Source organism: Stenella coeruleoalba (genome assembly GCF_951394435.1).
Source record: "Stenella coeruleoalba genome assembly, chromosome: 7".
Taxonomy (NCBI): Eukaryota; Metazoa; Chordata; class Mammalia; order Artiodactyla; family Delphinidae; genus Stenella; species Stenella coeruleoalba.
In genome coordinates this window covers 115,958,066-115,984,576 of record NC_137153.1, presented here as the reverse complement: position 1 = coordinate 115,984,576, position 26,511 = coordinate 115,958,066, and the positions used below count along the sequence as shown (strand labels likewise).

Sequence of the window (26,511 nt, the reverse complement as noted above, 5' to 3'; positions counted from 1 at the left end):
CTGCGAGCGGCTCATAGCTCCCACCAGGCTGCCTTCCACCTTTGCCCTCCTGGAGCCTCCCCCAAACTGCACCCTAAAGAGCAGGCCCCCAGGAAGCAACAGCCACACGTGCACGGCAGTGTGGAAGGAAATCATTAAATCATTTATTTGACTCTGAGTCAACGTGCACACGCCCTACCGTACAAAAGTGGGGAGCTGCAACAAATCAAGTGCGGGAGGCAGTGCGTGGACGTGTAAACAAAGACAGAATGAAAATGCCGCTTCTGTGTGCATTTCTGGGAGCGAATCAGAGCAGCCGGGGGGGCCCAGGCCCAAGATTACATTCACAGCGTGGGGAAGTGCAAATGAACGGAATGTCAGGAGGGAGGGGCTGCCCAGGTCCTTCCCACCCAGGAGGCTGCTCCGTCCAGGGCAGCGACTCCAGAGAAGTGGGTTTGCAGCCAGAAGCACAGTTAGTGTACAGCGGTCCTACAGTCTGGGGGGCAGGAGGGACCACGTGGGGGAGGGACTGGGCTCAGAGATAGTGGGCCCTCTCCCATCCCCCCTCCTTCCCGCCCCCAAGGGCCAGACCACCTCCCGCCCCGGACCCCTCTGCCATTCAGGAGAGGGTGCCCACCCCCGCCGTCTGAGCCAGTCCCAACTCCAGAGTGTGGAGAACCAGGAGTCTGTTTCTCTTGTAGGCCTCTCCACCTGGAAAGGGGCCGACCTCAAAATAAAGTGTTAAGGCAATAAATAAAAGAGCCCATCCCACCTCAGGTGAAAACACTGTAAGAGAAGTGAGTCTACAAATGCCGGCCGGCCTTCCTCTGCAGGACCAGCGGGGAGGCGGGCTCTACACGGCTTGAGAGCATTTGTCATCGAGTTGAAGGCAAAGTGCCAGGCAAGTTTCTTGTCCTGATGCTGGTCCAGCCGCCTACATCCTCTAACCTCCCCTGATGTGGCCCCTGGGCCCCCTCACTCCAGGGGCCCTGCTCCTGGTGACCCGTGGTCAGAGCCTCCAGCTCAGTGCCTAGCACCAGCCGGGGAGTTCCGGGCTCACAGAGGGCGGGGCAGGGGCGAGGGGAGCAGCCCCACCTCCTCCGTCTTTGGTGGTGGCAGAGGTAGGTGGGAGGAGAAGTGACGGCCTTTGGCAGGGCCAGGGTATGTCAGAGGACGCTGTCCCGGTTCAGTGCTTGGGTTTGTTCAAGGGCCTGGTCCCCGCCCTGACGTGAACGCAAGGAAAGCGGGCCCGCCTCTGGATGGCCCGGGCCCGCCGCCCACCAAGATGCCCCCCGGCCACACTCTGTGGCTCCCACCCTCCCATCTCTGGAGCAGCACATTCTCTCGGGTGGCAGCAGGCCGTCAGGACTGGCCGGGCAGATGCCTGGATCTGAGACTGTCCAGCCCAGGTTCCTCCACTGCAGCGCCCGGCCACCCCCTCTTTCACCTCCACCCTCCCAGCCCCACTCAGCAGCCCTGGGGTGGCAGGGGGTTTTGGGCACCCACCCCCGGGGCATCCCATCTCTGCCTGTCCTGATTCTCCTCACAATCCCTCAGGCCCCACTGGCCACTGGTCCAGCCTCTGCTTTCCCACGAACAGCTGAGGCGGGCCCCTCGGGGCTCCACACCGCTCAGAGGAAGTTTATCCCCTGGGCCTCGGGGATTCCAGGTGATGGAGGTTGGGGTGGGGGCGAGGTCAGGGGCGAGCACCCTTGGCCACCATGGCCTGGGCTCTGCCACTGCTGACAGCCAGACACCCAGGCCTCCAATGCCAACCCCAAGGCCTTCTCTCTGCCAATCAGCCACGTGAATGAGGACCAGCCAGCCACTCCTGCCGGTCCACACCCACCGCTACTGCAGCTCCCCTGGGGGCCCGTTATCTCGGGGCAGCACACCGTTCAGGCCAATGCTGCTGGCCACCGGCGCACCCAGGTAGCCGAGCAGGATCTCGCTGCGGCGCCGGGACAGCTGGAGGATGTCGTCCGCCAGCGCCGGCACCGATGTGTAGCGCACGTTGTCCAGGTCGAACATGTCCCTCAGGTACTGCACGATCTGGTGCTGGGGGAGAGGGCGGGTGTTGGGCCTGGGCCGGGGCCCCTGCACCCCCCACGCTGAGGTCGTCCGGGCCACCCAAAGCCTCTTCCTTCACCACTGGAGCCCTGACCCAGCCCCTTCTGTCCTCAGCTCCTGCCCTCCCGGGGCTTCCTCTGGACCCACCCAGGTCAGGCTCCCAGTGGAAGGAGCACAAGCTCTCAGACATGGAGCTCCCTGTTTACCTTAAAGAAAGCACAGACTTCAGAGAGCTGAGGCTTGGGTCCGAGGAAACCAAAGGCTAGGACGGGGCTAACGTGCTCCGATACGGAGTAGAAATGGGAGATGAAGCCATCAGGCACCTGTGGAGGGTGGCAAGGCTGAGGGCTGGGACCCAGGCAGGGTGAGGCAGCCAGGCCCTGGGGTCGTATTAAGAGCCGGGGCTTCTTTACTGTCCTTGCTAGGTGATGCCGGGCAGGTGACTGGGGCTTTTTGGTTTTTTTGGCCACACCACGCGGCTCACAGGATCTTAGTTCCCCGACTAGGGATTGAACCCAGGCCCTGGCAGTGAAAGCGCCGAGTCCTAACCACTGGACTGCCAGGGAACTCCCATGACTGGGGCTTTCGAAGCCCTGGTTTTCACCTCTGCAGAATAGGGGCAACCTTGGGGCTGTGGTGAGGGCTGCGCGAGCGGCCCGGGGTGCGCTCAGCACAGGAAGTGCCCAGAGCATGTGGCAGTGGCAGATGGTATCAGCTGGGCAGCAGAGCCGGGCTGGCAGAGGGGAACAGTGGATCGCAGCAGCCCGGAGAGTGCAGCCGGTCGCCGCCTGGGAGAGCAGGTAATGCAGCCCGATGGGCGGGAGGGAGGCTCTGCCTGCCCCGCCGAGACGCCTCCGCCAAGCCAACCACCACTGCTCTGCACGTGCCCTTCCTCCCTCTGAAGACACCCTTTCCCCGCTTTTGATTCCTTTGACGTTTCACAGTGGCCTGCTCTGTGATGCGCCCTGGGTGGGAAGATGAAACAGATCTACGTGTGCCTTTGAGGCCCTCCTGGTCAAGGGAGCAGTAATGGCAGGACAGGGGGCCGGTGCTGTGACAAAGGCCAAAAGGTGCAGCAGGGCCTGGGGGCTCAGTAAGACCTCCCTGCACGAGCCCCATTCCTCTGCCCAGCCCACACGTCCTGCCCCTAGACCGGGGTCCAGCACACACCAAAGGCAGGGTCAACTGAGCTAGGCACCACACCCAAGGCCCCCACGTGGCGCTCCCCAGGGGCCCTGTCAGCTCACTCACCATCAGCAGCCTCCTCTTGGCTTTCAGGACAGACCAGCAAGCAGTGGCCAGGGCCTAAATCAAAGATGGGAACCCCCGGGGGGTCAGACTAACAGGCCGGGCCGGCAGCCGCTAGCCACCCCCAGTCCAGGACCAGGCCCTTACCCCCAGCTCATCCCACCCCAAGCAGGGAGATAGGGACGGCTGTCTGAGCTCTGTCGTCTCCCTGCCCTCAATTAGGAGTCAGGCGCACCTGAATCTGAATCCTACTCTAACCCTTACTGGGCGGCTCCCTGGACTAGCCACCAGTCTTCTCTGGGCCTCAGATTCCTCCTCTGTGAAATGGCCGTGACTCAGCAGCCCCACCTCACTCAGTGACTGTGGGGATCCATGGTTACTGCCTGTAAAAGACCCGCCCCACCCCTCTCCAGACCACCCCCATGGCACACAGCACGGCCACCCTGCAGGGGCCCTGTGCTCAATGCTCTCCTGCTGTACCCCTTTTTTCTTTCCCCCGTATTTTAACTTATTTAATGCATTCAAATGGAACAGAATGAATGGCAGCCCAGAAATGAGTAGACTGCCTAAGTGAAACCACAGTGCAGAAGGGAAGTGCACGTCCCTCCGTGCTACACTGGTCAGAGGAGAGCAAGGGGATCCTGTGGGAAGTTCTCCAGGGCAGGGGACTGGTGTGCCCAGCAGCCCTGGATCACAGCGGCGGGCAGCATCCCAGTGGCGTGACTGCTCCCTGATGGGTGGGGAGCCAGCCTTGGTGCCCAGGCGCACGCGTGGGGTCACGTGAGCGTGTGTGTGCCTGGGAGTGGGGCGGCCACGCACCGTCTCCTTGAAGCTGTCTGACAGCCAGCGGTTCCTCAGGACGGCGAGCACCGAGGACGGGGGGTTTTCCAGGTCCTCGAAGGCGTCCATGAGGATGAAGTCCAGCACGATGTCGAAGAAGCTCATGCACACCACCTGCGGGGGGCAGCAGTGCTCTGAGGGCAGAGCGGGTGGGGACACCGGGCTGAGCAGGCACACCAGGCGGTGTGAGGAGGGGCCTGGGGCAGGCAGGGCAGGAATGGGGGCTTCTCGCAGCCACGGAGCCATCTCAGAGCCTCGGAATCAAGGCAGGGCTCCTACAGGCACCTCCACCCGGTTCGAGGAGCTCAGGTGCAGGGAACCCCAGGACACCGAGGCTCAGCACAAACAACTCACCCCTCGGCCCTCCAGCTCCAGCCGCGTGGTGGCCCAGGTCTCCGGCCGCAGGGCGTAGCTCAGCATCTCCTCGTAGCTCTCCAGGAAGCCTTTGGGGCTCTGGGGGGAGAAGCAGAGCTTGTTTTGGCCGTGGAAGAGGCCCCAAGATGCAGCTGGACTGGACCCACAGGGGCAAGCTGGCCTGTGCAAGAGGGACACACCAAGGCTGGGCCGAGGCCAATCCCTGAGTAGCAGTCATGGAGAGAATGGGGCAGGAAGTGTCCTGTGCCCGCCTCCACACACCTCTGCGGCGCCCAGGGCACGTCCCGGAGGGATGCAACACCAGGGGCGCCCAGCAATGTCTCACACCAGCTCGTTACTGAGCAACGGACCGCCTTCCAAAAGATGTGCACGTGCCACAGAAGGCACTCGCTTTGGAAGGATGCGCAAGGGTGTGAGGTCGAGCCGGCCGCCAAAGTTTCAGATCTCCGCAATCATCGGCCTCACTGGTGAAACGGGAGAAGCTACAGCCCCACACTTGGGGCTACTCTGGGGGAGTCAATAAGCTCGTTTGTGTAACACAATCAGGCAATAAATAGTGTATAGGACTAATGCTGCCAGGAACGGAGATGGTCAGCACACAGGAGGAATTCTTCACTCTCTGGGACTGGGAGGCTTAGCTGGGGCTTACGACAAAGTTTGCAGACACAGATGTAATTCACAGACGTGGAAAGCTAGTATGTGCCAGGGCTGATCTAACGTGGATCAACTCATTTAATTCATACAGTCCTATGAGGGATGGTCCAATATTGTCCCCATTTTACAGATATGAATCCTGAGGCTTCAGATCATTGATGTGCCCAAGAGCCTGGCAGAGTGGAACTGACACAGAGCAGCAGGGGCAGGTTGATGCCATTTATAAGAAGCACAGGCAGAGGGGGCACTGGATGGATGTTCACCAAAATGTGAACAGGGTGGCGTTGGGGACAATTTTTTTGCATCATCTTAGTTTTTTCTACAATTAGCATGAGTCTTTTTTTTTTTTTTTCTGATGCTCTGAGATTTTGACATTTTGACTTTCCTGTTACTTTTTTTTTTTTTTGCGGTACGCGGGCCTCTCACTGCTGTGGCCTCTCCCGTTGCGGAGCACAGGCTCCGGACGCGCAGGCTCAGCAGCCATGGCTCACGGGCCTAGCCGCTCCGCGGCATGTGGGATCTTCCCGGACCGGGGCACGAACCCGTGTCCCCTGCATCAGCAGGCAGACTCTCAACCACTGCGCCACCAGGGAAGCCCAGCATGAGTCATTTTTATAATCTTTTCTTTCTTTTTTTTTTGGCCATGCCACACGGCTTGTAGGATCTTAGTTCCCCGACTGGGCGTTGAACCCGGGCCATGGCAGTGAAAGCCTGGAATCCTAACCACTAGGCCGCCAGGGAACTCCCATTTTTATACTCTTTTAAAACTATTTTCATTAAGTTTTAAAGAGAATTTGCTAGGATGACCCTGGGCTGTGCCTTAACCTCCCCGAGCTTCAGTTTCCTCATATGTAAAAGTTGACAACGAAGCTGAAGATGTGGGCTGGCCCTTGCTGACACTTTTGATGGCCGCTGGCATCAGCTCGTGACATCCCCAGGACACGCCCATCTACACAGTAGGGGACTGAGGCTTGGGGAGGCTTCACGTCTGGCCCCAGGCATAGCAAGGAGGCGGCCTGATTCCACAATTCCAGAGCCTGGTGTGTGCAGGGGCTGGCGTCTTCCCAGACAGAGGCCACCGCAGCTCTGCTGCCTAGAAAAACCTGACAGGGCTGTCAGTTACCACTCAGTCCAGGGCTGGGAGTGGGGTCTGGCGCTCAAGAGCTGCTAGATAGCCAGCCGAGCCTCTTCTTGATTTCTTAATCAAAATCAAGCCAAGGACTTCCCTGGTGGCGCAGTGGTTAAGAATCCACCTGCCAATGCAGGGGACAGGTGTTCAATCCCTGGTCCGGGAAGATCCCACATGACATGTCACAGAGCTACTGAGCCTGTGCTCTAGAGCCCCTGAGCCACAACTACTGAGCCTTCGAGCCACAATGACTGAGCCCACACGCCACAACTACTGAAGCCTGCGCACCTAAAGCCCGTGCTCCGCAACAAGAGAAACCACTACAACGAGAAGCCCGTATGCAGCAATGAAGACCCAACGCGGCCGATAAACAAACAAATAAATAAATAATAAATAAATAAATAAAATCAAGCCAAGTCCTGTAGTGGTGCAGAGGCCAGAGAGAAAAAAGCCGAGCCTCTGGGCCCTTCTGGGAGCACCCGCAGAAATCGGCCATCCACTAAAGCCCCTGACACCTGCTGTAGCCTCACTTGCCCTTCTTCACTTGTTCGTCCTTTCACCCTCCTGGGGAGGCCACAAAGAACAGGCTAAGGGCATGGCTGGGCTCAGGCTGACTGGGGTTCAAATCCCGGCTCCACCCTAACCTTGCTTAGTGACCGGGCAAGCCCCTCTACCTCCCCAGGCTCACTTTCCTTTTCGGCCGAGCAGATGGAGACATCAGGATCAAATGAGCTACCGGAGGTGACGAAATGTGAGTGAAGCACCAGGCTCGCTGTGCTGCTCGGCAAACGGCAGCTGCTGGGAGGATAATGAGTCCCTCAGAATCTGCAAAAGATTAGGTCCAGGACCTTTGCAGGTACCATATCTAGATGCTCAAATCCCTTTTATAAAAGGGCACAGTATTTGCATATAACCTAAGCACGTCCTCCCCTGCACCTTAAATCATCTCTAGATTACTTATAATACCTAGTACAACGTAAAGGCTAAATAAATAATTTGCTGGTGCATGGCAAATCCAAGTTTTTGCCTTTTGGAATTTTCTGGATTTTTTTTTTTTTTAGTATTTTTCAGTCTGAGGTTCGTTGGACCCACAGATGCAGAACCTGCAGACGTGGAACCCATGGATACGCAGAGCCAACAGTATTCACGTTCATGGAGCAGCTGCCCTGTGCCAGGCCCTGGGCTGGGCACACACCTGTGCCAGAAGAGCGAGGCTTCTGGCCCTCGTAGGAATGAGGATGCAGGGTGATGGGGCCATACTGGGCAGGATGAGCCCAGGGGCTCTCGGGACCCAGGGGACAAGTCAGGTGAGGTTCTCCTGGGGAAAGAGCTGGGATTCAGAAGGCAGGTGACCAAGGAAGAGAAGGAGGGAGTGGGACAGGGACTTCAGGATACTGGTAATGTGTTCCACCTTCTACCCTGGGGGCTGGTACACAGGGGTTCATCTTTCCATTCATTAAATCCTACTTTTTATTTATTTATTTATTATTTATTTATTTTTTATTTTTTTGGCGTTATACGGGCCTCTCACTGTTGTGGCCTCTCCCATTGCGGAGCACAGGCTCCGGACGCACAGGCTCAGCGGCCATGGCTCATGGGCCTAGCCGCTCTGCAGCATGTGGGATCCTACTGGACCGGGGCACGAACCCGTGTCCCCTGCATCGGCAGGTGGACTCCCAACCACTGCACCACCAGGGAAGCCCAAATCCTACTTTTTAAAAAAAATTTATTTATCTTTGGCTGCGTTGGGCCCTCGTTGCTGCACGCGGGCTTTCTCTAGTTGCAGCAAGTGGGAGCTGCTCTTCATTGCAGTGGCTTCTCTTGTCACGGAGCATGGGCTCTAGGCACGCAGGCTTCAGTAGTTGTGGCACGCAGGCTTCGGTAGTTGTGGCTCGCGGGCTCTAGAGCACAGGCTCAGTAGTTGTGGCGCACGGGTTTAGTTGCTCCACAGCATGTGGGATCTTCCTGGGCCAGGGCTCAAACCCGTGTCCTCCGCATTGGCAGGCAGATTCTTAACCACTGCGCCACCAGGGAAGTACACATCCTACCTTTTGATACTCTTACGTGCGTATTTTACAACAAGGTAACTAACGACAACAAAAAGAGTTGAGGAACAGCATTCTAGGTGCTGAGCGACCAGCATCTGCAGAGGCCAGATCAGGGAGGAAGTCTGTGAGCACCAGAAGCCCTGAGGCCACAGAGCAGAGCCTGGTCTTTACACCAAGGGCAGTGGGAGCGAGGGTGGGTTTTAAGCAGTTGGGTGATGTGTTAGAGGTGACATTTCAGAACCATTACCTCACATTACGCCCAGCCCATGAGGAGGAAGGACTCAGAGGAAAGAGGCGGGTTCAAGAGCTTTGCTCAAACCCATCAAAAAAAAAAAAAAGAAACACAAGCGGCCAAATAAACATGAGAATGTATGCAACCTTGTTAATAATCCAAGAAACATAAAGTAATGGATGAAACAAAGATGAAAAAGATTACAGGGACTTCTCTGGTGGTGCAGTGGTTAAGACTCCACGCTCCCAATGCAGGGGGTCCAGGTTCAATCCCCGATCAGGGAACGAGATCCCACATGCATGCCGCAACTAAGAATTCGCATGCCACAACTAAGGAGCCCTGGAGCCGCAACTAAGGAGCCCACCTGCCGCAAATAAGACCCAGCACAACCAAATAAATACATACATACATAAATAAATATTTAAAAAAAAATGACAGGCAGACCTCGTTGATACTGCAGATCTGGTTCCAGACCATCCCAACACAGTGAATAACGCAAGCTGCATGGATTTTTTTGGTTTCCCAGTGTGTATAAACATTATGTTTATACTGTACTGTAGTGTATTAAGTGTGCAATAGCATTATGTCTAAAAAGACAATGCACATACCTTAATTCCAAAATGCTTTATTGCTAAAAAACACTAACCATCATCTGAGCCATTGGTGAGTCATAATCTTAGTGTTGGTGGAAGGTCCTGCCTCCATGTTGATGGCTGCTGACTGATCAGGGTGGTAGTTGCTGAAGGCTGGGATGGCTGCAGCAATTTCTTAAAAATAAGACAACAGTGGGGCTTCCCTGGTGGCGCAGTGGTTAAGGTTCCGCCTGCCAATGCAGGGGACATGGGCTCGAGCCCTGCTCCGGGACGATCCCACATGCCACGGAGCAACTAAGCCCGTGTGCCACAACTACTGAGCCTGCGCTCTAGAGCCCGCGTGCCTAGAGCCCGTGCTCCGGAACAAGAGAAGCCACCACAGTGAGAAGCCAGAGCACCGCAATGAAGAGTAGCCCCCGCTCACAACTAGAGAAAAGCCCGCGCACAGCAACAGACCCAACGCAAACAAAAAAATTAATTAATTAATTTTAAAAAAGAAAAAGAAAGACAACAATGAAGTTTGCCACATCTACTGACTCTTCCTTTCACAAACGATTTCCCTGTAGCGCGCAGTGCTGTTTGATGGCATTTTACCCACAGAACTCCTTTCAAAATTGGAGTCAATCCTCTCAAACCCTGTTGCTGCTTCATCAACTATGTGTATGTAATATTCTAAATCCTTTGTTGTCATTTCAACAATCTTCACAGCATCTTCACCAGGAGTAGATTCCATCTTGAGAAACCACTTTCTTTGCTCATCCATAAGAAGCAATTCCTCATCCATTCAAGTTTTATCATGAGGTTGCAGCAATTCAGTCACATCTTCAGGCTCCACTTCTCATTCTAGTTCTCCTGCTATTTCCACCACACATGCCGTTACCTCCTCCACTGAAGTCTTGAACCCCTCAAAGTCATCCAGGAGGGCTGAAATCAACTTCTTCCAAACTCTCGTTAATGTCGATATTTTGACTTCTTCCCACTAATCACAAGTGTTCTTAATGGCAACCGAAATGGTGAATCCTTTCCAGAAGGTTTTCAATTTACTCTGCCCAGATCCACCAGAAGAATCACTATCTATGGCAGCTGTAACCTTACAAAAGGTATTTCTTAAATAATAAGACTTGAAAGTCAAAAATGATTCTTTGATCCACGGGCTACAGAACGGATGTTGTGTTAGCAGGCATGAAAACATCAATCTTGTTGTACATCTCCATCCACCTTGGGTGACCAGGTGCATTGTCAATGAGCAGTAATATTTTAAAAGGAATCTTTTTTCCTGGGCAGTGGGTCTCAACAGTAAACCATGTTGTAAACGGATGTGCTGTCATCCAGGCTTTGCTGTTCCATTTATAGAGAACAGTCAGGGTAGATTTAGCATAATTCTTTTTTTTTGTTTTTTTGCGGTACGCGGGCCTCTCACTGTTGTGGCCTCTCCCGATGCGGAGCACAGGCTCCGGACGCGCAGGCTCAGCGGCCACGGCTCACGGGCCCAGCCGCTCCACGGCATGTGGGATCTTCCCGGACCGGGGCACGAACACGTGTCCCCTGCATCGGCAGGCGGACTCTCAACCACTGCGCCACCAGGGAAGCCCTGGCTGATTCATTTCGTTGTGCAGTGGAGGCTAACATAACACTGTAAAGCAACCATACTGCAATAAAAATTAATAATAAAAAAAAATTACAACAGTAACATCAAAGATCACTGGTCACCATAACAAATACAATAGTGATTAAAAAGTTTGAAAAATGGCGAGAATTACCAGAATGTGACAGAGACATGAAGTGAGCCAATGCTACTGGAAAAACGGCACCAACAGACCTACTCGACACAGGGTGGCCACAAACCTTCAACTTGTAAAAAACTGCAAAGCACAATGAAGCCAAAACACACACAATGAAACGAGGTATGCCTGTACTGATATCCAGTATTGGCCAAGATGTAAGGAGACACAGCCTTATACTGCCGAGAGGGGCTCAAGTTGTTAAGGCATTTCGGAGGGTAAACGGGCAAGATCTGCCAGCCTTGGAAATGTCTGTGCCCAAGACGCGGCGTTTGCCACACCTGGGCTTTGCCCCACAGAAAATCCCACCGGTACCGAAAGAGGACTGATTATAAACAGACTGAGTGTAATAGCGGTGTCTGTGATTCTGGAAAAGTCAGACACAACCCAAATGTCCGTCCCTGGGAAGACCAGAGCCGACCCGCCCGACACAATACTACACAACTGGTCCATCTACTGACATGGAAAGATGGACGAGATGGACTCTTACAGAACAAAATAAAGCTGCAGAACAGCCCGTAGAACACAAACCAAGCTTTGGAAGTTAAATTACAATGTTCAAAGATTAGAGTCTATGGAACCGAGTAGGAGGACATATATCAGAACGTGCGCAAGTGGGGTTCCCCTGGCAAGTGCGGTTCCCGGAGACCCTGTACAGTTTGCATCTCATAATCGGCGAACTTTGTGAAACTGTGTCATGCTGTAATCAGAAATAAGAGGCAAGACAGATCCGTATTTTTCAGAATTAGCACAGGGAGCAAAAAAACCCCAACCCTTTCCCTGCTCTCCTATGGCCTGCAGGATGAAGTGAGAGCTCGTCAGCTCGGTTTTAGATTGGGTTTTTTCTTTTTCCTTCTTTTTTTTTTAACAGAACTAAATAAAAGTTAGAAAGATACAAAAAACAAACAACGCAGGGGGAAGAAGAGCCGAAAAGAGAGCCCCCACTCCCTGCTACCTTCTCAGCCTTGGTCATCAGGCCTGTCACCATCTGCCGGCCAACCTCGCCGAAGAAATACTGGTGACTCTTGTCCTCCAGGAGGCCCTAAGGGGTGAGGAGGGAGGCGGTGAGCTGACAGGCTGGTGGCCCCCCCAAGCCGTGGACAGGGCAGCACCGTGGGCTGGGCAGGTGGCCATCCGCGCAGAGGAGCCTGCTTGACTGCCCCCATCCCCCCAGCGCGCCCCGGACTGCACCCACCTCGAAGGCTTGCCGCACACAATGCAGCTTGGCCAGAAAGTCCTGGTCACTGTAGCAGCCCAGCAGTTCTGTCCTGAGGGGAAGCGCACAGTCACAGCACCTGGGCCCCAGCCAGCGACACCCCCGTGGGGTCAGGGTGGAGGCCTGGGTGGCCCTGCCTCCACCTGGTAGTGTGACCTCGGGCAGGTGGCTGCCCGCCTCTAGGCCTCAGTTTCCCCCAAACCCGAGGAAGGGGCTGACAGGATGCTCCCTGAGGACAGGCTGCCTCGATGGCACTGGGCGCCCCTGGCAGGTGTGGTCACTGGGGGTCGGGCTGACCTGGCCTCCTTTAGGCCCCAACCAGCAAAGGACCCTCTCTAGCAAAGGACCAAAATGGCCAAATTGCTCCCAAGGCCAGGGCAGGGCTTTCTGGGGCCGCTAGAGGTGCCCTGATCTGGGCACTTTATCCAAATCCCCAAGGCTTCAGCTGGGGCCTTTGGCCATTTTCAGTCAGTGAACTTTAAACGCACATACTTAAACCTGGGACTCATGGCCATCATACAGAACAATCAATTTAAGGTGGATAAGAGCCCTCAATATACCACACAGGAGAAGACTGAGGCCAAGAGAAGTCAGGAGACTTGTCCAGGGCCACACGCCACAAAGTAGCAAGACCTGGAGAGAACCGGGGTCTGTCTGTCTCCAAAGCCTGGCTTCTGGACGGCTCCTTAAAGGAGTGTGTCAGAACACAGGGCTTAGGGACAGCGCCCACCGTGCTTCCATGATTGGACCCCTTAGAACATGTACGAATGATTGTTATTTTAATTACTTATATTAATTAGTTATTGTCATCGTCAACCTAGACCTGCCTGTCTTGTACCGGGGCCATCCTAGGGTCTCCGAAGCTGGGGCAGGAGCCACGGCCAGACCATCCCACCCTCAGCCTGGCTCAGCTGGGTCCCCACCAAGCCCTGCTGGCTTCCCCAGCCTCCTCCAAGGGGAGAGCCCCCCCACCCCGCACCTGCCTCCTTCCCTCCCATGCTCACCTGAGGGTCCGGCAGGGCACTCTGCCCTCCTTCACCAGCTGCAGGGCCTCCTCGTAGGCGGCGGCAGGCCTGGAGAGTGGGCTCGGGTAATCTCCAACCTGCAGGGACTCAAAGAGCTGGGGAGAGGGTGGAAGCCTGTGTCAGCAGCATTGGCAGGCGGGGGCGGAGTCTTGGGGTGGGTCAAGGGCACCTGCCCAGGGGACTTCTGGTGGAGTACGCCCTGGGGGCCAACACTTCAGAGGGAACGTCAGCAGGAATGCTGGCTGAGGGCAGAGGCCCGGGTTTGAGTTCTACTCTGGCCCTCAGCATCCCCATCACCGGGTGCCCTTCCCAAAGGGACCATCTACTGGACACACACCCGTGTCCTCCCATCCCAGGAAAGGACAGCCGCCTGGCACACGTGGCCATGGTAGGAAACTAACCAAGCAATGAGCACTCGGTCTGGAGAAGGAAGAGGCCGGCGTGGGCTGGAGCTGCTGGGGACGGGGACCCCTGCCCTCACTGATAGGACCTACGACCCCGGGTTTCTCAGGCTTCCCCATTCCAGCAACACTGAAGAGTCCCCAGGGGAGCAGCATTGGCGACCTCCAGATTCTGCTCCCATCAGAGGAAACGCCTTCATTTTCCCACAACCCAGTGCTCGCCCGCCAAGGAGCCGCGCGGGAGCCCCGGCCTTCACCCCTCTCCCCGCAGCCATCCCCCGAACCCACGCCACCTCAGTGGCGGAGAAGAAGGAATCCTCCGAGGTCAGGCTGTCCTCATGGTCCGCCCGCAGATGCAGCGAGCCCTCGGTCAGGGGCAGCATGAGGGTCCGCTCTGGGCAGAGAGGGAAGGGAGGGGCTGAGCTGAGACTCCTGAAATCACGATCGAGCTAAATGTACACCAAGCCACCCAACGCCCGATTCTGGACGAATGACGCCGATGGTAGCAAAGCTCCTATTTTCTGTGCTCACGTCAGGGGCCCTGCCACGTCTGCACCGCCTGACCCTGAGGCCTGTGGGCCCTGAGCTCTGAGGGCAGGCTGTGCTGTGCTGTGTGGCCCTGGGCAAGTTGCTCCCCCTCTCTGACAAGCTGAAACGGCCTCTGATGCCAAAGGGCCCCTCACTCAGCACTTCCATCCCACCCGCTCAAGGGCGAGGGGGTCTGGACACTCAAGGGGACTGGGGAAAGGTTCACAGCCCTGAATGCCCCACCAGCCTTCTCTGTCACACGGGGAGGCCAGAGGAAGTGGGACTGCTCGGACGGGGACAGAAGTGGAAGATGTGTCACCCTGGCCAGCCCTCACTGGGCCTGTGTCATCACTGGAAGAGCCGGGGAGCCCGACACTCAGTAGTCTGATGTTGCCCCCTGGGGGCGGAGAGCCCCCAGGGAAGGGCCCTGGGGGGTCACAGTCACCACACAGGGTCTGGCACGCAGCAGGCACTAGGAGAACATGGGCTGCTTGGCTGAATAACTTCATTCCATCTCAGTGATGTCACACCCCTTGACCTCAATGGGCAGGGCAACGGCACAGGCTAACCTCCACGTGAGCCGCCCTCCGCCCACCCGCTGCCCGCAGAATAGGGCTCAAACCAAACACCTGGAACAGCCAGCAGGGGAGATATTGACATACAAGCCCCAAAAGCCCGCTCCCAAGGGGATGGGGCAAGGCACACCGGCCAGGGACTCCCGGGGCCTCATCCCAATTCTGTTCTGCCTGTGGGGACTCAGTTTCCCCGTCTGTGCAGGGAGGCGCTGATCGGATGAGGTCGTGGGCCCTGGGGATCATTCGCCCCGGCCCCGCTCACCGAGGTCCAGCAGCATGTTGTCGGCTGGAAAGGTGGACCCGAACTCCTCCTGCAGGTGGTAGGCCCGGTGCAGCAGGGACTCCAGCTTCTCCGCAAACTCCCTTCGCTGTGACTCTGGCTGTGGGTAAAACAATGACGGTCAACCCAGGCCCCCCAAGCTCCCCACGCCAACGGCCCATTCCTTCACCATGATGGGGGCCCAGCCCCCAGGGAAACAGGGGACAGCTCTGAGGCCCAGCAGCAAGCACAGGTCTGGACTGAGCTGCCCCACACAGGAGCCACCGGCAACGCACAGCCAGTGCACACTTGAGACTCGGCCAGTCCCACCTGACATGGGCCATAAGCATAAATACACACCAATTTCAAACACTTAGTATCCCCCCGCAAAAAAACCCCCAAGACTACAAGAACGTGAAATACCTCAGTGATTTTTCATCTTGATTACATGCTGAAATGATAATATTTTGGATATACTAGATTATAGAAAATATATTATTAACTCATTTCAGGGCTTCCCTGGTGGCGCAGTGGTTAAGAAGCCGCCTGCCAATGCAGGGGACACGTGTTCGAACCCCGGTCCAGGAAGATCCCACATGCCGCGGAGCAACGAAGCCCGTGCGCCACAACTACTGAGCCTGCGCTCTAGAGCCCGCGAGCCGCAACTACTAAGCTCACGTGCCGCAACTACTGAAGCCTGCGCGCCTAGAGCCCATGCACCACAACGAAGAGTAGCCCCTGCTCGCTGCAACTAGAGAAAGCCCGCGCACAGCAATGAAGACCCAATGCAGCCAAAACTAAATAAATAAAATTTAAAAAGTCATTTCACCCATTTCCTTTTGCTTTTTAATGTGGTCTCCAGAAAATTTTAAATAAGATACATGACCTCCTACTGAACAGCGCTGCTCTAGACCCGAGCAGACCTGGTCCAGACCTTGGCGCCACCAGTTCCGAGCTGTGTGATCCTGAGTAAATAACTCCCTCATTCTGAGCCTCGGTTTTCTTATCTGTCAACTGAAGTAAGAGAACCTACTTCCTAGGATTTTAGGGAAAACGTGAATGAAATAAGGTATATAAAGTACTTCCTACAAGACTGGCCCATGGTGATGGCCAGTAAGTGCTGGCTATTACAATCAGAGGGCAGTTAGGAGCCCAGAAAGAGCTGGGTTCAACCCCACTGTTCCTATTAACCGTGTGCACTTGGGAAGGCATCGCACCCCTGGCACCACAGCCTGTGGCCTCAGTGACCTCCTCGCTGCCCTCGGCCTCCACACCAGGGTGTGGGGAGATGGGGGCACTGCTCCTTTGAACCCAGGAGCTTCTAGGCCAGGGGGCCAGGCACGGGCAGGCCTGACCCTGTTTTCCACAGAGGCTGCCAGATCCTGCAAGCACATGTAACCAGACCCTGGGGAAGAGACAAGGGCCAAGTCGGGCCTCAGGCCACTGGGAGAAAGGGGCGGAAGCAGTCAGAGGGGGACAGTAAGATTGTAATGGCTGCCTTTCACTGAGCGCTAGCCCTGGACAGGCAACTCGCTGTTCAGCCTCAGGGCTTCCTTGAGGCAGGGATTGCCATGACCCCACTTGACACAGAAAACTCAAGGAGGTTATGTGGCCCAGTGCACCCAGCTAGAGCCTGGCGGAGCCCATGGGACGCCAGACCTGCTGGCCATCTTGCGTAGTAACGCTGCTCAGTGTGGCCAGCAGAGGCTTGTATCTTTGGCAGATCTGCCAGCTCTTTCTCTGGGAAGCCACCTTGGGTTAGAGAATGGTTTCCTACATACGACACAAGTGACAAAAGAAAAATTAGATACACTGAACTTCATCAAAATTAAAAACCTTTGTTCTTCAAAGGACACCATCGAGAAAGTGAAAAGATTGGGAATTCCATGGCCATCCAGTGGTTAGGACTCTGCGCTTCCAATGCAGGTGGCACGGGTTCGATCCCTGGTTGGGGAACGAAGATCCTGCAAGCCGTGAGGTGCAGCCAAAAAAAAAGGAAAGTGTAAAGACAACCCCCAGAATGAGAAAAAACATCGACCAAAACAGTACAAGAAAAGCCTTCTCCTCCTTTCCCTGCAGACCCTCTCCTCATAGATCACTGTTAACAATCTCCTGTGGGGACTTCCCTGGTGGTCCAGTGGTTAAGAATCCACCTTCCAATGCAGGGGACACGGGTTCAATCCCTGGTCAGGGAACTAAGATCCCACATGCTGCAGGGCAACTAAGCCCACGACGCCACAACTACTGAGCCCTCGAACCACAACTAGAGAGAAGCCCGAGTGCCACAACAAAAGATCCCACATGCCACAACTAAGACCTGATGCAGCCAAAGATATAAAAATAAATAAATAAATAAATATTTTTAAAAAAATCTCTTGTGTTATCTGTCCAGAGGGAAATAAAAGTGCACATACACACCAGCAGTTACCAACAGGCATATGTAGGCAAGGATGGATGTCTTTTTAAAAATGTACACATCAGCAGAAATTAGTACAACATTGTAAACCAACTATACTTCAATAAAAATAAATAAATAAAACGTACACATGGGTCATGAATCACTATGTTATATACCTGTAACTTACATAATGCTACACGTCAACTACATCTCAATAGAAAAAAATGTAGATATGGGTCACTATACACATTCTATATCTTGCTTTTTTCACTTCATAAAATATAGTGGAGAAGGCAACCTAACAGCCCATACAGTTTTCCTTCAGCCTTTCATTTTTCTTCTTTGCCTCACCACGCGACTTGTGGGATCTTAGTTCCCCAACCAGGGATCACACCCCCACACCTTGCATTGGAAGCACGGAGTCTTAACCACTGGACCGCCAGAGAAGTCCCTTCTTTTTTTCTATTTATTTTATTTATTTTTTTTGGGGGGGGGGGCGGGGGGCTGCGTTGGGTCTTTGTTGCTGCACACGGGCTTTCTCTAGTTGCAGCGAGTGGGGGCTACTCTTCGTTGTAGTGCACGGGCTCTAGGCCCGCGGGCTTCAGTAGCTGCAGCACATGGGCTCAGTAGTTGTGGTTCGCGGGCTCTAGAGCGCAGGCTCAGTAGTTGTGGCGCATGGGCTTAGTTGCTCCGCGGCATGTGGGATCTTCCTGGACCAGGGCACAAACCCGTATCCCCTGCGTTGGCAGGCGGATTCTTAACCACTGCGCCACCAGGCAGGCAGATTCTTAACCACTGCGCCACCATAAAGGCTGCCTAGTATTCCAGACCCCTACTGATGGGCACTTACAGTCTCCAGGTTTTCATCTTTTTTAACTATTACAAAACAATTCATCCTAGGACATATATTTAGTGTGTTTTGCAGAAAAAAAATTTTATTTTGGCTTTTCCACTTTACCTCTCTTTTCTGATACTGAGATAAATATTCACTTATAGGAAACTTGGACCAAAAAAAAAAAAAGTATAAAGAAAGGACAAGACAAAAGCTGTGTGACCCAATCAACTATGAACACAGGCTATTTCCCTCCAGCCCTTCAAGAATGCTTTTTTTTTTTTTTTTTTTGCCAAGGGCATGCGGGATCTTAGTTCCCCGACCAAGGATCAAACCCATGCCCCCTGCGGTGGACGTGTGGGGTCTTACCCACTGGACCGCCAGGGAAGTCCCCATTTTTTTTTTTTTGGCTGTGTTGGGTCTTTGTTGTTGCGCACGGGCTTTCTCTAGTTGCAGTGAGTGGGGGCTTCTCTTGTTGCAGAGCGCAGGCTCTAGGCACGCAGGCTTCAGTAGTGGTGGCAACGTGGGCTCTAGAGCGCAGGCTCAGTAGTTGTGGCACACGGGCTCAGTAGTAGTGGTGCGCAGGCTCAGTAGTAGCAGCACACAGGCTCTAGAGCACAGGCTCAGTAGTTGCGGCACATGGGCTTAGTTGCTCTGCAGCATGTGGGGTCTTCATAGACCAGGACTCGAACCCATGTCCCCTGCATTGGCAGGCGGATTCTTAACCACTGCGTCACCAGGGAAGTCCCCCTTATTTTCTTTATGTAGTCAGGATCAGGCTGCAATCACCAGTGTGGTTTACTGAGTAATTACCAAGTACCAGGCATGGGCTAATGCACCTTACGTGAACTTTCTTACTTAGCTGGGTCAACATCCTGGTCAAGCGGAAGCTCCCATCCAGGAGGACGTGATGGGCTGGCAGAAGGCGGCGCTGCTAGATGCCTCCCAAGCGTGGCCCCCCACCAGCCACACCACCAGTCTTCTCGGTGGCCGGGGGTAGGAGAGACCCGGGGGAGGACTGCCTACCTCGGACAGCGCCTCTGAAGCGGTCTCGGGGTTCCGGAGGCCGTCCCCCCTCTGCCCCACGCTCAGCGCCTGCTCCCACTTCTGCAGAGCTTCCTCAAATAGCTCCATGCCTGAGTGTGGGCGGGGGAGACGGGAGAGAAGGGTGTCAGGCCCCCAGCAGAGGGAGAGCAGCCGTGTCCCCCACCACGTCGCTCAAGAGGGAGCTCAGAAGAGCGAGGAGGCAGGAGAGCCCGGAAGGATGGGAACAGCCAGGAACGTGTGGACCAGGTCCTGACCCTTTTTTCAGGGCTGGCTAGCTTGCAGGTCTTCATTCAGACCAGATCTGTTCCTGGAGACTCTGCCCAGTCCAGAAATGGCTGGAAACCATTGAGCCGGGGATCTGGGGTGGGTGGTTTTGGAACTGGTTGAAAGCAGCACCCAGAAAACCCAGCCCAGGCTCCCGGGAGGAGGCCACGCTCCCCACTACCCTGCCTCGGCCGCGGGGGTGGGGTGAGCGCTGGGCAGGGGGTGCCCAAGGCCGGCCTCCTGGCCCGTACCTTGCATGTAGAGGCTCTCAGCATTGCCGCTGCTGGTGGTCACGGACTCCTCCATCCCTCTGGTGTCCCATGGCCCCGAGCATGCAGCCACGGGGCTGGATGAGTTCACCACTACCATCTGGGTGCCAAGTAGCGCAAGAACCCGAGAATAAGGGATGAGGCCTTCCCGGACCCTTTGCAGGACCCCTGAGCCTCCCCCCACCCCCCACCCCTCACCACACACCACGTGCCCTCTGCAATACCATCCCTGAAAACAGCCCCGGGCCGCAGTGGCGAGCCCTCCGCACAGCCTGCTTCCGTCAACTCCAAGCGCCTGAGGACGGGTCACAGAAATGGCCAAAGCAGGAGGAAACACTGAGGCCAATGCCCAACCCAGGAAGCTGCAGCCTCCTACAAAACCCACCCTGAGCTCCACTCCCGAAAGGCATGACCCCCTCCCTGCTCCGGGGCTACACTACAAGTGAGACAGGGAGGACGCAACGTGCACCCATTACACACGGGCCGGCAGGGCCTGGCTCTCACCCACGCATCTCTCCCACACGAGCAGCCACCCGCCTCCCAGGCGGGAGCAGAGCCAGCTCCTGCTCATGCCTGGGTCCCCAGGGCAGTGGCCGGCTCAGAGCTGGGGCTCAGTGCTCGCTGGATGAATGAACAACTAGACGAGTGAATGAGCCAAAGCCGTTCCCCAAGAGAAAATAAACTTCTTTGTCTTATTTATCTCTCTGTCCTCAGCGCCTAGTAGTCTCTGACATAAAGCCGGTGCTTGCTCAGTGTCTGATGAATGAATGAATGAATGAATGCACTTTCATGGGTAAGTATCTTCCCCAAGAGATCACAGCTTCTCTTCCGCATTTATCCACCTTTCCCTCACCAGTGCCCGGCACACAGTGATCACTGACAATCTCTGGAAGTCTGCACGGATGGATGAGTGAATGAACCAACGAATGAATGGGTGGAACCTCTTCTCCCAGCTTCCTACCAGCCCAGAAGCCCCCGAGGGCAGAGACCGGAGCCCCAAGGCCGTGACAGGCACCCTGCTACCCTCACCGAGGCCAAGCTGTGGGAGGAGCCTGAGTGCTTGCTGGGCTCGATGGAGGAGATGCCGCTCAGAGTGTCGTTGCTCTTGCTACTGGGGCTCTGGACCCTCCGGCTGGAGTAGCCTGTGAGGAACAGGAGAGGGGTCACGCCAGCTTCCCACCCAGCCTTCGCACGGCTGCTGCCCGCTCCGGATCCCTCTCCCCGTCTTCACCTGGGAGTCTGTCCTGACCTTCTAAGTCAGGGTGACAGCAGAGCACCCCCAGGGCGTGCACCTAGCAGCAGAGGGCTGGGCCCCTGCCCCTTGTCCTGCTCACTTCCGTACCCCCGTTACGCGGCGCAGGGCCTGGCCCGGAGGGGCCTGGATCTGCTGGGTTAAGCCTGAGAATGAGGCCCAGCCACTTCTCCCTCCTGACTCAGCTTCCCCTGTGTTGTTGACTGCCTGACTGATCTGGAATTCTCCTCCTTCGAAAAAGGACTTGAGGTACCAACTTTTCAAAAGACATAGTTTTGTTTTGGTTTGGTTCTTTTAAGTGAGAAAAGTAGGGAAGGCAAAATAAGGTGGAACCAGAGATGGTGCTGGTACAAAGTAGGCAAGCAAGAGGTTAGTCCAGAAACGACTCCAGGCTTCCAGTGGAGCCAACGCAGAATGGAAAGCCAGCTGTGCCAGCATGTCTCGTGGTCTTGTTCTAGACTGGTCTACAAACTTCTCTGTCCAATTGAAAAGACAAAAACTTCCCTTTTGCAATGATAATTCATAATTAAAAGTCATTGTCGGGCTTCCCTGGTGACGCAGTGGTTAAGAATCCTCCTGCCAACGCAGGGGACATGGGTTCGAGCCCTGGTCCGGGAAGATGCCACATGCCGCGGAGCAACTAAGCCGGTGCGCCACAACTACTGAGCCTGCGCTCTAGAGCCCACGAGCCACAACTACGGAGCCCACATGCCACAACTACCGAAGCCCGCGCGCCTAGAACCTGTGCTCCGCAACAAGAGAAGCCACCGCAATAAGAAGTCCGCGCACCGCAACGAAGAGTAGCCCCCGCTCGCCGCAACTAGAGAAAGCCTGAGCACAGCAACGAAGACCCAACGCCTCCAAAAATAAATTTAAATAAATAAATTTTTTTAAAAAAAGTCATTGTCACTTTGATAGCTCCATGCCTGAGTGTGGGCGGGGGAGACGGGAGAGAAGGGTGTCAGGCCCCCAGCAGAGGGAGAGCAGCCGTGCCCCCCACCACGTTGCTCAAGAGGGAGCTCAGAAGAGCGAGGAGGCAGGAGAGCCTGGAAGGAGATTTTGCCTCTTAAAACAAGTTTCTTCCAACATGAGAGCCTTTGAGGACTCCTTGCCTTAGAAAGCGACCTGTACACGGCATACACTGGGTTACTGGGTTACAAGATTAACGGGCCCATAAGAGGCTTTCAGAGCCACACCAGCAGACACAAAACAGGTCAGTGGCTGCCAGGAGCTGGGGGAAGGGGAAAGGGGCTGACTACCAAGGGCCCTGGCGGCATTGAGAGCAACAGTTCTTGACTGTGGTAGTGACTGTATGACTACAAGTGTTTGTCAAAACTCAAAAAAGGGTGAATCTTACTGTATGCAAAGAGAAAAAGAGGGGGATGGTGAGAATACCAAAAGGCTCAGGAACCATCTGGCCCTTTCTGCTCCTGAGCCAGGGGACTTCCATCGCTGGACGGAGGAGCTGCACCCCACCAGCCCACTCTGGACCCAGGGCTCCCAAAGTGTCCTCAGATAATGAGAACCATCGCTTCCAATGACATGTGCATCCGGCCACATCACCCAGCAAATCCTTACAATGACTTGCTTCCCAGGTGAAAGGGACTCAGCTTGGAGACAGGATGTCACTAGCCCAAGATCTCAGCTAATAGGGGTCCAGCTGAGACTCGACTCCAGGTCAGGCCCTTCCCCACCACCTCACACCTACCTTTCTTCACGGACGGGACCTTCCTGGCCATGAGGATGGGGAGGGGCGCTGTGCCCAGATGCTCGCCTCCCATCTCGGGGCCGACCTGCTTCTTCTTCCGCCGTCGCCTCTTGAGCTGGTGGGCGGCCAAGGCCAAGGCCACAGTCCCCAGGGCCGTGGCAAAGAGGACCTTCCTCAGGCCTGGTGTCAACCGCAGCTGGGAGAAGGCAGACTGCAAGAAAAGAGGGAGGCAGCCAGTTACATCTCCCTGGGAGAGCTGCCCTGAGGAACACGTGAGGGGCAGGGGACGCATCAGGCCCCCAGGGGATACCTGGTGACCAGGAATGACTGACAGGCAGCCACCTGCAGGGGGCTGTGGGGGTGGGAGCTGGGGGCCCTGGCCTCTGAAACCTGGGTCACAGAGATGTAAAAGAGGGGGACGGGGAATGGCAAAATGACAAGGCTAGGAGATCATATCTGGGGTCCAGCAGGTGTCCCCAACACCATCGGTCAGGATTCTACCAGCTGCAGCGACTGAGCACCTATACCAGCTACCGCACCAGGATTTCACCTGTGTTACCTGTCCGAATGCCCATCATTTTCCAGGTGAGGCACCTGAAGCTCACACGGGTTAGGACGCACGCTTAAGGTGACAGAGAGGCAGAAATGGAACTGAGGTCTGCCCACCCCACTTCTCCACTCTTCAAAGACAATGACGTTCACTTCACCCGATGGTCCATCTGTACACTCCCCTGCTCCACCCTAACTCTGCCTGCTGGACTGGGAGCCCCTCGAGCGAGGCTGCATCCCACAGGGCAGAGCTTCAGGAAGTGTCAAGAGAACTGGTCGGCCACAAACATTTCAAGTTGGCAGGCATTACTGACCTCTTTTATAAACTGAGAAACTGAGGTCAAGAGTCCACATAGGCCTGGGGTGGAGACCGGGCTTGGGACCCCAGACTCCTAACCCAGTCCTCCTCACTCTGCTCAAAGAGGACTGCCTGGGACAGCAATCACGAGGGCCCAACTTTCCTGGATGCTGAGGGACCCTGGGATGAGTGGCTCAGTGTTTCAGGGACCAGGGAGGTAAAGGGCAGGACCACAACCCGCCCCGATCTTTACCTGCCCAAACGTCGTGTAAAGGAACACAGGGATCTCTGCCACCGTCATGGCCAGGGCCTGGATCATGGACACACCCTCCGTCCTCCGGAACGCCATGGCAGGAGCGGGACCCCAGGCGAGAGCCCTCGGGGCCAAGAGCTTCCAAGGAGAACGTCTTCAACTGGTTGCTGGCTGGGTCCCGGGCACCATCCACGCCCCGAAAGGACAGGGACACACATACCAGAAGGTCCCTCCACAGAGCTGAGAGACAGACGACCAAGTCAGACACAGGGTGTGTGCATGTGAGCATAAAGAAACACACACAAGAGTGCTCTGGGGGATGAGGTGGGAGCAAAGCCCACGTGTGGAATGCGAGGCCTGGAACCAGGCCCACGCCTTCTGCACCTGCCAGCAGGAAGGTAGCCAAACGCCCCACAGACTTTCTGCCCACCTTGAGCCCTGGGAGAAGGCAGTGTCTGGCACGCTGGCCCAAGTGAGGACCCAGAGCCTGGGAGATGGATAGGTCGCTCTCAAACTTGGGGCTTTATACCACACTTTCTCAATCTTTTTAAACCCATGGCCCACGTGCTAAGCAAAAACCTTAGGTCCCTAAAGGGTCAGACCCCTGAGTAAGAATCATTGCATCATTTCCACCTCCCACAAAACCAAGAATGTTGTACTTCCTGTGGACGTATTACGAAAACAGCAGGGTATTTCCTCCAATAATAACAGCTACTACACCGTATGTGGGTATTCTGTGCAGAGTTCCTTACATACATTATTTCATTGAATCATTACAGTTCTATGAAGTAGATGCGATCTACCTCCCACACCCCCGCCAATTTCCAACGAGGAAATTGAGGCTCAGAAAAGCTAAGTCAGGAGTCCAAAGCCACACAGCTGGTACCAGGCGGAGTCAGGACTTGGACCAAGATCTAACGGACTTTCGACCCTGTGCTCAACACAACCCTTTCGCCAAATCTGGCATGGAGCAGGAAGTGGGAGCCTCAGCAGAACTACAGACTACAAGGGCAACTTTCCCCTGGGGCCTTGTGAGATCCCCAGGGTACTCCACGGAGAGCTCCCCGACCACCACCACCAAGGCCAAGGAGGTCTTCAGGGTCTCCTGGGACTTCAAACGAAATGACCACGAAGGCCAGATGGACCCTGTCTACCTGGGATGGTGGCCAGAGTCACTGGACTGGCACAAGAAACGGCTTATCCTCAGTGAGTGGGAAGGATGAATGATCCTATCAGTTAGCTCTAGGGCTGTGTGTGTGTGTGTGTGTGTGTGTGCGTAGAGTAGGGGACATCCTGCCAGGAGGCTACAAATTGAGTGATGTGACCTCCAGTGGTCACAAGCCAGATCTCTCAGCACCACCCCCAACTTGGCCCAAGCCTCAGAACGAACGAGGGAAGACAAGAACATCAGAGGATCAGCGGCTACTATTTCCCAAGCACTTACTTTAACAGGCCAGGCTTGGAACAGGCTCTCCATGGAGGGTTTTAAGTCTAGTCACCCACAGAACCCTCAAGGCAAGCACTGTTTATCTCAATGATGGGGAAACTGGGGCTCCAAAAGGTAATCAAGCCTACCGAGGTCACTGAGTAAATGGCCAAGCTGGGATATGACCTCAGCTCTGGGGGACCCCAAGGCTTGGCATTTACCTGCAGGAAAGTCAAAAGCAGCCTCTGCTGCCCCGACTGAGGAAGAGTGGCAGGTGCCAGGTAATGACACCCACCCCAAGACAGCTTCACTCCAGGAATGGATCGAGATCCAGCCCAACCATACCCCATCCTTCCTCCTGGCACGACCCAGGGCTGAATGCGAGAAGCCTGCACCTCTTCTCTGTGATGACAAGACCATGGCAATGTCCCCCCACCACGTGGACACTCCTAATGTCGTCCCAACCTGGGAAAGTCACCTCTCCTGCCCTGTAACCTTGGGCAGTAACCTCCTCGTTCCACCCCCACCAGGGCACTCACAACCTCTCAGCTTGGATGCCCACGCTTTCCATCCCGGACACCTTCTCCCCTGCCCTGAACCACCCCGTAAATGACTCTAGCCTGAGCACCCTTCATGCCGCCTTGACCCCAGCAATGTCCCCTCTGCCCAGTCTCGGTTCATTCCACACCGGTGGGACACCTCAGCAGTCTGACCAGGACCGGCACTGAGCACTCCCACGCTGGACCTCAGCAATACCCCCTTCTTCAGAATCTGCTCTTTCCATCCCAGACAATTCCTTGCGCATGCCCTGGTCAGGCCCCCTCCTCTCTTGCCCCGACTCCCGGAATATCCCTGAGGGTCGTCCAGGTGCCCACTGCCGCCGCCTTCCACAGCCCGCGCACCCGGTCCTTCCATCCCGGTACTTGCCCAGCGCGGGTCCAGTACCTGCGCCCCTGCTCCGATCTCTGCAATGTTCCAGGCCCGGGCATCTTCCCACTGACCGGGTACCTTCCGTTCCACCTCTCGCGCCGCCCACGGCCCGAGTACCTGCTCTTTCCAACGCTGGCCCTTCTAGTCCGGCTGAGCTGGGACACCTGCAACCCTACCCAGTTCCCCGCTCAGGGACGGCTCCCGCCCGCTGCAAGCCTCAGTCCCGGACCTTGCCGCGCCGCCCGCCTGCTCCGCGGGCTCAGCCCGGACCGCCGCCACTCACCCAGGATCCCATCGCTGCGGAAGGACAGCGTCTCCTTCTCCGGCGCCCG

The 26,511-nt window shown here is 55.6% G+C and overlaps 1 protein-coding gene across 1 annotated transcript; it reads right to left on the bottom strand.

Annotated features, from left to right (window-relative positions):
• Positions 1-132: 132 nt before the first annotated feature.
• On the bottom strand, positions 133-26,511 carry MIGA2 (mitoguardin 2). Its single transcript, XM_079927140.1, has 16 exons — positions 26,463-26,511; positions 23,824-24,063; positions 22,724-22,934; positions 20,793-20,905; positions 19,746-19,863; positions 19,210-19,319; positions 14,957-15,074; positions 13,885-13,985; positions 13,170-13,285; positions 12,145-12,217; positions 11,905-11,991; positions 4,492-4,590; positions 4,117-4,251; positions 3,301-3,354; positions 2,256-2,372; positions 133-2,037 (listed from the first exon to the last, which is right to left on the bottom strand). Exons 2-16 carry the CDS (start codon positions 23,917-23,919, stop codon positions 1,831-1,833), a joined length of 1,755 nt encoding a protein of 584 aa, XP_079783266.1. The 5' UTR covers positions 23,920-24,063; positions 26,463-26,511; the 3' UTR covers positions 133-1,830.

Coding starts and splice junctions, on each gene's coding strand:
- MIGA2 (XM_079927140.1), bottom strand. CDS start 23,919: ATGGCGTTCCGGAGGACGGAGGGTGTGTCCATGATCCAGGCCCTGGCC. Junction 19,320..19,745: donor TGAGAGCCTCTACATGCAAG/GTACGGGCCAGG, acceptor GCCCACACTCAG/GCATGGAGCTATTTGAGGAA. Junction 2,373..3,300: donor CCAAGAGGAGGCTGCTGATG/GTGAGTGAGCTG, acceptor CACCCTCCACAG/GTGCCTGATGGCTTCATCTC.